Genomic DNA, 11,928 nt, shown 5'->3' with positions numbered 1-11,928 from the left:
TAGGATGTAAAACAACTTTAAAATGTTTTTCATATTATAAAAATAATGGAATAAATAAGGGACATTAATAGTTCATATAGTGAATAACTAGGTAAGTTTCTCATTAAAAAACTACAATTTGTAGCCTACACTAACTAATAAAATTACTTTTATTAACTTTATATTGAAGGGTTGTATGGCAAGGCGCCCTCAAATTATCTATATTATCTATACCTATGTTACCTGGCTTGAACAACTCCACAAAAAATTGCCAATTGGGAAATTAGATTTGCTAAGCAATTTTATGGAAAACCATTTCTCTGCTGTCAGCTCACTTTTCCAGGAGAGAACAGCTACATAGGCTCACTTTTTAGCAGATTTTGTCTCATTCATTTAATTCAGCCTGTGTAGCTGCTCTCTCTGGCAAAAGTGAGCTGCAAAATTGCCTAGCAAATCCCCATATATACATTTATAAACCTCCTTTCTGTCTGTTTGGTTGTTTTTTCAATATAGAAAGTAGATGGAAAAATGCAAACTTTTTCATGGTAGCAAAATTTTAATCGTTGTTTTCTATCTAAAATATATGGCTTCCTCTTGCATTTTTTGTTGGAAAATATAACTTTTCCTCAGAAACTCTCATTCACCTATTTTGTATCAGCATAAACCACATCTATTTAGCCTTTGCACATTAACAAGCTGATGCTCTGGCCTGAGAAGAAAGCAGAAAAGAGGTAAGAGACTAAAATCTTAGGCCAAATTGTGAAATTTGATCATGTTTCAGCTAGAAAAGGTTGAGAATATAAAATTGCTGATTTCTTCATGCGGAAAACCATGGTTTTAAATTTCAGTTTCGGCACAAATTTCGGCCTTGGCCGAACTGAAATCTGGTAAAAAGCTACAAAATGTAGTTTCTTTGGCCCGAAATTTAGGCTGAAATTTGTTAAAATAATAAAAAAATATATATTTTAAGCCCGATAGTTGGTAAATTTAAGGAATTTCAGTTTCGGTATTGACCGAAATACGAAATTTTGGTCGAAATTTAAAACCATGTGGAAAACAACCCTTAAATTCCATCGATCGATGTCACTTCTTACTCGTGAATGGCGAGGAACTAAAAAATTGAGATCTCATCATTATTGTGGGAATGAGTTCAAATACTTTGGGTATATCCTAAAGAGCAAGAAAAATTTACCATTGCCTGAAAAAGCATTGAACCCGATACCCATGCTCCCCCGATTGTCGAAATTTTGACATAAAAAATAAACTAATCAAAACACATAACCAAGTTTCATTTTTCTTTTTGAAATGGACCATAACCAAGATCCTTGTGGCATTGGAAATGTAGATCTGTCTTAATGTCCAAAGCAATTGCAAATGTCAGTGTCTAGAATAAACAATGATGTTCAAGAAGAGAATAGACAGTTCAGAAATCAAACAAGGGACTGGAGATATCTACCCACTTTTTGTAATTCATAAAAACTTTTAGGCCATGGTTTGGTAACCATGAATTTGTTTTCCACGTAATATATGTTTTTCAAGTGGTGAGAGAGGAATAAGAAGGTTGGGAGTATCTTTCTCCTTTTTAATATAGATCTCGTAGGGGTCCGCCTAACCCCAGCTTACCCATCAAAATAAAAAAGAAGGTTGGGGGAGTAGGAGAAACCGGAGAGGGCATGAGTGAGGAGAGGGTGAGAAGTGGCTAAAAAACTACGGGTGCAACTTGGGTCAGGCCGGGTTGATCTTTTGCTAAAAATTGAATAGATATCAACCCGAACCCGACCTGATTTTAAGATAAAAGCTCAACCCGAGTTCCCAAAAATCGACCAGAGTTGCACCCCTATAAAAAACAAGGAAACATAAAATAAAGGGAAATGACATTAGCACTGTAATGTTTTGATATCCCGTGGTCCTAGCTTGTCTTTTAGTGTTTAAAGAGCATTTTGGGAACCGTAATAACGTTTTGACAACCCTTTAAATACTAATAGACAAGAAACTTCCACGGAGATATCAAAACATAGCAGCGCTGATACCATTTCCCAAATTAAATTGTATTTTGAAGTGTAGATTTTTTCCCCTTTGTTTTTCAGCTTTTTCTCACCCTCTTCTTTTCACTTGATCCCTATCAGGCCTTTCCCTCCCCCTCCATCACCATTGGATATGCTAATATTCCATGAAAAGAAATTCATGGTTGTCAAACATATCCTTAGTTTGTTATGCTATGTATTTTTATTCAATTGAGAACAGATTAGCATAAAGCATGTTTTGAAAAAGAAGTGGTCTGATCCCATAAGTATTTTAGAGGGGAAGCAGTATAGATCCTATCTTGTACCACAAACATTTGAGAAAAGAATAAATTTTTGAGAATTTTTAATTGTATTTGTTTTGTTCAATCCATTGAAATTTATGCCAAATGATCAGTTCAGGTTGAATTGAGTTGGCAATGTAATGCAGTACTCAAAGAACGAGATACCAAAAGGAGGATTCACATTAGGCCTTAGTATCTTTTGTGAGGGTGTCCGACAGGAGAATTTTGATCTGACTCCATAAATTTGTGGGTTGCATTGAGACCTTTTCTCATTCATTTACTTGTTGAATGTGTGGCATGTAGGCCTGTTTGTTGGAATGTTTGGTCCTACACATTGTGTGGAAATCCTGTTGGAATGTTTGGACCTATACATTGTGTGGAAATCCTGTCCACAAGAGTCCACATGGCCTTCAAACTCCCCCCTGCTACTAAACCCCCTTCAAGTGATTGATTTTCTTCTATTTGCAAGCTCCTCATAGATTCAGTGGGGCCACCCCACTTAAATCTTGTTTTTTTTCCTTTTCTTCTTCTTTCTTAATAAGCCATCTACACTCACACTTGTTGCAGATAGGGTCACCACATCATTGTAATAAAATAAGGTGTCCAAGTCCTTATTATTTAATTAATCTCAAAACTTATAAATATAATTATGAGAATTAAAAAAAAAAAAAGTGTAAATAAAACAATAAGAAAAATGAAGTAACCTAGTGATGATCATCCCAATTCAGGAAGTTAGAATAAAATCAAGCAATCAATATTCTTAAATTAGTTTTTTCATTATGATTAAATAAGGTAACTCGGCAATCGGTACGTGTTAATTTTTTTGCGTTTAATCTTGTAATTTGAAAACAATAACATATATAAAGTTTGTGCCAAATGATCAGTTTGGATTGAATTTTGACCGATAGGTTCGATATGAATTTTGCGACATTACAAAACTTGTGCAAAAAAAAAGGAAAGAAAAATGAAGCCATGCCCTAGCAGGCCCTCATAGCTATGATCCAAGTGGCCCACATGAGCATGTGATCCTTTTTGTTGGGATGTTTGGTCCCACATTGTGTGGAAGTGGCTTGGCATTAAAGAACATTATCGTTTTCTTTCTTTCTTTCTTCTTCTCTTTTTTTTTTTGATGATTTGAGAGTGCTCGGAGGGAGAGATGATGGCTCCCAACTCCCTAGCAAATGTTTAGAACGAGAAGACAACAGAAAGGAGATGAAATGGGAATATGGGTGCAAATAGTATTAAGGGTAGGGCTGCAACTTTGGCCAGATTGAGGCCGATGCTAGCCTAACTCGAGATAGCATTCCCTCATCGTAAGGGGCCGTTTGGATACATGGATTTTATAATCCAAGATTGTAAAATCTATTATTTTACAAGCTAAAACCTAGATTTTAAATCTTATAAAACCTGAATTTTGAATGCGTAAATAAGGTATGTTATCACTCAGTCCGGTAAAATCCATATTTTAGCTTTAAAATCTAGGTTTTAGCTTGTAAAATCCTTACAATCATGGATTATAAAATCCATGTATCCAAACGGACCCTAAGGCCCTTTACGTTTAATATTATGACAACCGATTGTGATTCCAAAACCAATTATTGAACTCAAAATTACGTTTAATTGTGAGTGCAACAATTGGTTTTGGACTCACAATTGATATTATAATCTTAATTGAACAGGGCCCAACCCGACTCACCCTGATGGTCAATCCTAACCCAACCCGCCTCTAAATCTCTAACCCTAACATAATCCGTCTAACCTGATTTTTCCAAATCGGATCAGGTTGAGTAGTAGGGTTGGGTTCGGGTTAGCCTAGGCAAAAAATAGAAAAAATATATGAAAAACATAATCGTAGATTTTGAAAACAGGAAAAGGTTTTTGAGGTATGCGCAGCCTGTGCAGCCCTCTAAATACACCATCTCCCATAGTTGTTTGACTCATCCAACCCATTCATTCTATAGGTTATAGTTAGGATTATGGTTATGGTTATGGTTATGATTTGTGGAGGTTTAAAATGGCTAGAAGTTAGGCTCCGATAGATCGAATGGTTAGGATTATGGTAAGGAGATGGTTTTTAGGTATGGTTATGATTTGTGGAGGTTTAAAATGGCTAGAAGTTAGGCTCCTATAGATCGAATGATTATGATTATGGTATGGAGATGGTTTGTTAGGAACACTGTATATGTGTGAGGTGCTATAGAATGAATGGGTAGGATGAGTTAAACAACACGGAGATGGTGTGTTTATAGTGGCTTGCTCAGCCTCAGCTATAGCTCAGATAAACCTTTCCCCCTTTTGAAAATCACAACAAACTACTTTACAGGAGAGAGGCCGGGTTGGGGCTTAGCCGTGACCCAAGTTGCACCCTTAATCAATGGTAAATTGGGTCATTTTGCTCACAGTGGCTTAATCAATAATTCTGATAAAATGAAAGGTCAAATTCGTGAATTGATGAATCTAGGGTTCTATATAACCAGAACTTCTTTTACAAAACTAGGGTTTCTCGGCTGAAGTTCCATTCTAGGGTTTTTTCCATCTTTAGCTATAGAGTAGCAGCCATGGTGGCCGTGAAGAAAACTGTAATTCCTCTCCTTTGAATCTCTGATTATTTTTCACTCTCTGCAAATCGAATGATTTGTTAGTTGTAGAAGAACGCTTTCAGATCTCTACCATTTCTCGCTTTTCTTTCCTAATTGATTTGCATGATATTGTCCTTATCATTGGCTATTTTTTATGTGAGATTCTTTCTGGGTAATCAATGATCTATTCGTTTTTCTTGTTGGGTTTTTTATTATATGCAGAAAAAGACACATGAGAGCATTAACAATCGGCTTGCTCTTGTGATGAAGAGTGGAAAGTACACACTTGGTTATAAGACTGTCCTCAGATCCCTAAGGAGCTCCAAAGGTATATTTAGGGCCTGTTTGGATTGCAAGATAAATATTTCTGATGGCTTTTTTTTCCCTTGGTATTTTCTTTCTTTCCATGATTTGGAGGGAAATGATATGGTCATGGCCTGTTTAGAGAGATATCATCATAAATTGAAGGTCCCTAAAAATAATGGGCTATGATAAATTCGCACCCTCTGTAGGATAATTCGCACCCTCTAAATGTCAGACTGTAACGCTTTTTAACGAATTATCGTATAGGAGGTGTGAATTTATCATTGCCCAAAATAAAAATGTAATAGGGTTGATTCAAGTTATAATGGCATGTTATTGCTTTTTATGAGTAAAAAAGTAGGAATTTTAGAAATATGTACCTTTACAAACTTTTCCAGAAAATTACTGGAATCCAAAGAGGGCCTTAGTTCTTTAGCATTCTACTTTGCTAGATTTGGGCATTGTTTCTTGTTGGTATCAATCTTAAAATGCTATGTATCAACCAGGAAATTGATCTGTTGATTTTCAAGTTTAACTCTGCTACCTGGAGTTTTTGACTAGCCAATGAAGCTAGGGGTGCAACTCAGGTTGATTTTTAGGAATTCAAGTTGAGCTTTTACCTTAAAATTGGGTTGGGTTCGGGTTAATTCCGATTCATTTTTAAGCAAAAGATCAGGACCCAGGCTGCACCCGTTAATGAAGCTATGGTAAAATCATGAAAAATAAAGAAGCTGATGGCCTGTTTTGAATTTATTGATCAAATGGGTGATTTAATTAAATGTTAAGGAAGCAGAAATCCAGCTGAATTTTTAGTTTTTTCTCTTTTTGTGTTTTTTTTTTCTTTTGTACCTGGTGAGGTAGCTTAGATAATGAAGAGTAGATAATTTATCGTAGAGAATTGGAAATTTCATGAAATATTTCTCAATGCTCATGTTGGTATTCTAAGATTATTAAGATAAGTCTCACCTGTTGAAATATAAGGACAATTTGATCATAGTCTTGATTCTGAACTCCACAAGGTTTTCACTTTGGTAAGGTTGTGATAAAACTGTGATGAACTTTTCGGTTTGCTTCTCAGTCTGATTAAATTGATTAGCTCATCTGAGTACCAGCTTTTTAGACATTGATTGTGCATCTATGGTGAATGACTGATTTGATTTTGGCATTTGGTCAATTGATCATCTCCGACTTTTATAGGGAAGTTGATCATAATAGCCAACAACTGCCCTCCACTTCGAAAGTCTGAGATAGAGTACTATGCGATGTTGGCAAAGGTTGGAGTTCACCATTTTAACGGGAGTAAGTAGCTTATCTTGATCCTTTTGTAACATGTCCGCTTGTTGTACTGTTGTCTTGGTAATGTTGTGTTGATAATCTCCTGAATTTTTTCCTATTCCATACCAAATATTCAGATTCTTTGCTGTTGGGGTATCTGGTTAACAGTTCTGTTTGTTATATCTCATGCTGAAAAATTTCCTTCATAAGAATATATATACCAGAGTTCATCATGCATGATGAAATAATTCCCTAGAATGATATCAGATTTTTTACATTCTACCAAAGCTGTTACCTTTTTTATATTATTTTATTTTGTTGAGTGAATCTTTTAGGTGATTTGCGTCCCCATGCAGCATTTTCACAATTGCATCAATATATTGCCTGTGGATATCAATTTTTTTTTGTTCGTTCTTTCGTCCTTTTTTCTCATGCTTGGTGAGCATGGAATAAGGCTAGATGGAAACTGAGCCACTTGCAGATGGAAAACTTTTATCTTAAAAAGTTTGATTGGATCCTGGAGATGCTATGAGACTATGGGCTTTGGGGTTATGTGCAACTATCTTCATGCATGAGCCTACGACAGCTTTGTGGGCTGTTAAAATTGACAACTTATGTTTATATCTCTCTGCAAAAACTGTAGATTTGATTCATGATAATAATAAAATGACATTTTGAGTTTCAGTTGCTTCCGTATTTTCTTTTTAATCTCAGCTGAATTATATTGGCTAATGATCTGTGGACATGGATTCGAGTGTCGAGCGTCGACACAGATCATACGAGGTGTCCGACACAACATCTCCTAAAACTCTAGAAACGGAGACGTGTCCGTATGCGTGTTTACTTCTAAAATTATTGATTACTAATCATAATTTGCAATGAGTTCAATATGGGCATGTTTCCAGCATGCATCGAGAAAGGGTGACCAATAGGATATATTGCATATAATATTAGACGAGTGTTTGTTTAGTGTTTTTGGTTTAAGAGAGTGGGGATAACAACAAATATTAGTTGGAGAAGTGTTCATAATAAAATAACAGTTAATGATAAAAGATCTCGACCCGTCTCGACAAGGCCACATTAAATATTTGTTAGAGAATTGTTAAAATAAATTAATAGCCAATGATAAAAGATCTTGGCACGTCTCGACAATCCTACATTAAGTTTGACTGTTCTAGCTATAAGTTTACAAGCGTCAAAACATGTGGACACGCCTACTGAATATTCATAGTGTCGGCTAAATTGTAGCATACTGGGTAGCAGTAAGCATGGTTGTCAAAATCGTACGGTTCATGATTCAAATCAACCGATTCAAAACGAATCACTACCAAAACGATTTTAATCTTATATTCAAATCAAAATCCATATCAATCACACGTTTTAAAGTCGAATCGCATGATTCAGTTATAAATCGTGCAATTCACATGAGTTGCACGATTCAATTTCATTAGTTTTTTTATGTGGTGGGCCTTATAGATAGCGGGTGCTTCTGCACGTAGAATCGTGGGGTTCAAGCTGCCTAGTAGATGTGTCATAACAAGTGGTCTCCCAGCTTTCAAAGGATATCTGTAGCTGAGAATGCATTGGGAATGGTGATGCTGAAAGACATGGACTTGGAGAAGTGGGCTCACCAGCTGAGGAAAGCTTATCTAGTCGAGAGCTAATTCGATTCATTAGGTGTGGGCCTGCCCTAATTCCACCCCGCTTTTCGTCATATAACTTATATTTGAGAGCCCTAAACCTGCATCCCTTTCCTAGTATTTTCGATTCTCTGCAGCTCTCGACGGTCACTTGACGATGAGATTTCACTGGAGAAAGAGAAGGAGAAGTAGATGGAGAAGAAGAGTAGAAGAGCAACTCATCGTCCAGTCCCAGTACGAGTTTTTTTATTCATCATGTTTTATTTGTCTTGCTTTTTTATTTTTATTTTTCTTCTCATCCTCCTCATCATTCCTTCTCCTCCTTTCACCTTTTCCTCAGCTGCACATTTTTTATTTGTTTGTCGCTTTTTTTCCCTCAATCTAATTTTTTACCCTCTGTTTCCCAATTTTTTTCTCTCATCAACTGTACCTTTCTTCAAAATTTTAATGTCTTGAAGCTCTATTTGTGTATGTTACTGCTTGTGTTAAATTATTTCTGTTCTCCGTTTTTTTCTTCTCCCTATTTATTTCCTTTTCCCCTGCTGGTTTTGTGTATATTATTGCTTCAAATTTTTCGTCCCATATTTTTTTTGTTCTCAGACTTTTTTCTTCTCCCTACTTGTTTTGTGTATGGTATATAGCCTCTTCAAAAATTTTTGGTCTTTCTTGTTTTCTTGTTTTTTTCCTTCCCCATGCTTGTTTTTTCCTTCTCCCTCGTTTTTTTGCTGCTTTGAAAAAATTTTGTTGCCTTTTTTGATTTTTTTTTTGTTCTTGGTTTTTTTGTTCTCATCTGCCTCAATCATGCCACATTACGTTGGTGTTTATTATTGCTTGTGTTAAATTTTTTGTTTACTACATGCTGTGTACTGCTGGTGAATATTTCTGTTGTTTACTACATGCTTGTTTTTTTTCTTCTCCCTTGTTTTTTTGCTGCTTCAAAAAAAATTTGTTTCCTTTTTTGATTTTTTATTTGCTCTTGGTTTTTTTGTTCTCATCTACTGCAATCATGCCACATTATGTTAGTGTATATTATTGCTCGTGTTAAATTTTTTGTTTACTACATGGTGTACTGCTGGTGAATATTTCTGTTGGTGTATATTAGTGTTGTGTACATTTTTGTTTACTGATCTGTGTTTACTGATAGTGTATATTTCTGTTAGTGTATTGTGTATTGTTACTGTATAATAATATTAGTAGACTACTATTAGTGTATATTAATATTAGTATATGTTACTGTTAGTACTTCTCTTAGTGTATATTTGTGCTGTTAGTGTATATTATTATTAGTATATTACTGTTAGTATTACTATTTTATTAATATCAGTATATTACTGATATTCTGTTAGTGCAACTGTTAGTATTACTGCTAATGAAATTTTTTGTTCCCATATTTGTGCTTGCTAAATGTTACTGTTTTGTGTTAAAAATATCAAGTTGATGCTTTATTTAGCTGCTTTGTGTATTGCTGCTCGGCAATGACTACTATGCCAGCTCTTTCAAATCTTTTGTACTTTGTCGATAAAGGGCGGCCCAGTGCATGAGGCTTCCGCCACTGCGGGGTCTGGGGAGGGCTAGATGTACAGCCTTACCCCTGCTTTTCAGAGAGGCTGTTTCCGTGACTCGAACCCGTGACCACCGGGTCACAGTGCAGCAACCTTACCGTTGCGCCAAAGCTCGCCCTCGTTTTGTACTTTATCGATGCTTGTACAATATGTTGATGCTTTGTTTACCCTTTCCGACTCTGATATACCTTTATTTACTGCTTTGTTAACGATGAATTGTTGAGTGTTGACTAGGGTTGCAACTCATGTCGGTAATATAGTGATTAATTTCAAAGATTGAAACAACAAATCTTCACACCAAAAATCTCTAATTTAAGTTGTCAAATGCGTAAAATTTAGAAGAAAACTACATTTTCATATCACAAACCTATTCACTATATCTAATATACTTGAAAATAATTTGCCATGTTATTGAAGAGATATTTAAGAAAATCATAGCACGCCTATAAGAGTCAGGCCAGGTTTCAGGTTTTCTTTCTTTAAACCCGAACCCGATCCAGAATTGGGTCGGGTTTTTCAACCTCAAACCTGCCAAGATCATGATTTCTAAACTCAGCCCATGTTATTTTTGGGTCGGGTAAGTTGCAACCTTAGTGTTGTAAAGGAAAAATGGTGAGAAATGGACATGACATGAGAGCATTGCACAGTAGTTGTTCCTAACGATAGAACAAGTTCCATTTAGGTGAGAAATGGCAGAATTAAGTTCCATTGATGATATTCCTTGCTGGCTAACCATGTCAACAAATGCCTTGAGCTACTACTGATCACTGATGTCTGTACATCTGTTTGGGAGTAGTATGTGCTGTCAAATTGAAACGTAATTCCATGGTGTGGCCAGAGTTTTTGGAGTGGAGTTTTGGTATGGTCAATCTATGGTATCTATTGCTAGAAGTGGACCTGTGGGTATCTTGGTTTTGTTCTTTTGGTTTAGGATATTCCCTAACCTTATCATACTATGTAAAAACACGAGGGGACTCCTGGTCCTGATCCCCAGTGTAACCTAATGTATTTTTCATGGTATGAATACAATTGTCATATTTCAAAAAAAAAATTGAAACATAACTCGTATTTTGCTCCATAAAATAAGGGTGGTAATGTAGTCATTTTTAGGAAAAGAAAAACAAAAGGTGTTGGAAATGCTGAAAAGGAAGGGGTTGGTAAATATTATTTCCCCAAAGAAAAATAGCTAACAATGTTACAAATATTACAGTTTCTAGAAATAAATATCCATAGGTTCCCAGCCCTGAAATTATTGACCAATTTTCATATAAACTAAAAACCTCAAACATCCACTGCATCAAAAAGATCAAGTGTACACTTTTCATAACAAGCAATAAGTTGTGAAAAGGGATGGGGTTCACAGCCATGAACCCACATTTGATAGCCTATTCCATGAATTTGCAAGTAGTCCCGTACACATCTCAACAAGTGTAAGATAGTTCACAATTGAAGCCCTGAAGGAAAAAAATTTGTGTTAGTAATGTAGTCTCTGGCGTGAAAAGAAAAGAAAAAGTGAATCAAATTAATCTCCTTTTTACTCAACATATTTTTTTATATGCGCCGCTTGTGTAAAGGTGTTCCTAGTACTGCGTGGCGCGGTTATCTTTGCCATTCAATTGAGATTGAGCTTAGTGTTGTTCTTGTGTTTCATTTTTTGTAGATAATGTGGACTTGGGCACTGCTTGTGGTAAATATTACCGGGTGTGCTGCCTCAGCATTATCGATCCTGGTGGGTAGCACAGATCCGAGTATTTTTTTTGTCATTTTTTTTCTTGACTGTGCTGCTGAGCTCTTAAAAAATGCTGCACGGTTTTGTTTCAGGTGATTCGGATATCATTAAGAGCATCCCCGGCGATCAGTGAAAGACAAGGAGTGAGTAGTCTGTATCACTTTTAGTAGATTTTAATGATGGTTTTGTTGAAGGGGTCTGTCTTGTAGACACTTTTGGATATAGGAATTTTGCTGTTTAACTTTTGCAAGATTTGAAATAGAGAAGTCTATTAGATTTCGACCCCTTTTGTTTATTTACTGTTATGATATGTGCCATGTCTGTGGTGTGCTCCTTTGTGTTCTTTACTCAGTGTGTTCGTTAAGCTGCACAACTAAATTGCAGTTTTTGTGTTCATTGTTCATAGTTTTAGTATAGATAAGGTCTTATCTTATGGAGAATTCATTACTATTTCTTATATTCTGCACAATCAAATCCTTTTGGTTTGGTTTGGTTTAGTTTGGTGTGGGAATGATATCCTATGCCCCTTGTTTCCATAGTAGCATTCTTTCCTTTA

At 35.8% G+C, this 11,928-nt stretch overlaps 1 protein-coding gene across 1 annotated transcript; it reads left to right on the top strand.

Moving 5' to 3' along the window:
• The first annotated feature begins 4,707 nt into the window (after positions 1-4,707).
• On the top strand, positions 4,708-11,656 carry LOC143888411 (large ribosomal subunit protein eL30). The gene is made up of 5 exons (XM_077392816.1): positions 4,708-4,863; positions 5,086-5,191; positions 6,364-6,465; positions 11,304-11,372; positions 11,465-11,656. Exons 1-5 carry the CDS (start codon positions 4,843-4,845, stop codon positions 11,503-11,505), a joined length of 339 nt encoding a protein of 112 aa, XP_077248931.1. The 5' UTR covers positions 4,708-4,842; the 3' UTR covers positions 11,506-11,656.
• Positions 11,657-11,928: the final 272 nt, after the last annotated feature.

This window comes from Tasmannia lanceolata, unplaced genomic scaffold (assembly GCF_043159265.1).
Source record: "Tasmannia lanceolata isolate RefF3 unplaced genomic scaffold, GAP_Taslan_0.1 ptg000012l, whole genome shotgun sequence".
In the NCBI taxonomy this organism is placed as follows: Eukaryota; Viridiplantae; Streptophyta; class Magnoliopsida; order Canellales; family Winteraceae; genus Tasmannia; species Tasmannia lanceolata.
Note: the sequence above shows the minus strand (reverse complement) of the source record. Positions and strands in the feature narration are given on the sequence as shown.

Bases quoted from the DNA above. Each gene is read 5' to 3' on its own strand.
- LOC143888411 (XM_077392816.1), top strand. From the start codon at position 4,843: ATGGTGGCCGTGAAGAAAACT. The intron at 4,864-5,085 runs GTAATTCCTCTC...TATTATATGCAG, and splicing joins TGGTGGCCGTGAAGAAAACT to AAAAAGACACATGAGAGCAT. The intron at 5,192-6,363 runs GTATATTTAGGG...CGACTTTTATAG, and splicing joins ATCCCTAAGGAGCTCCAAAG to GGAAGTTGATCATAATAGCC.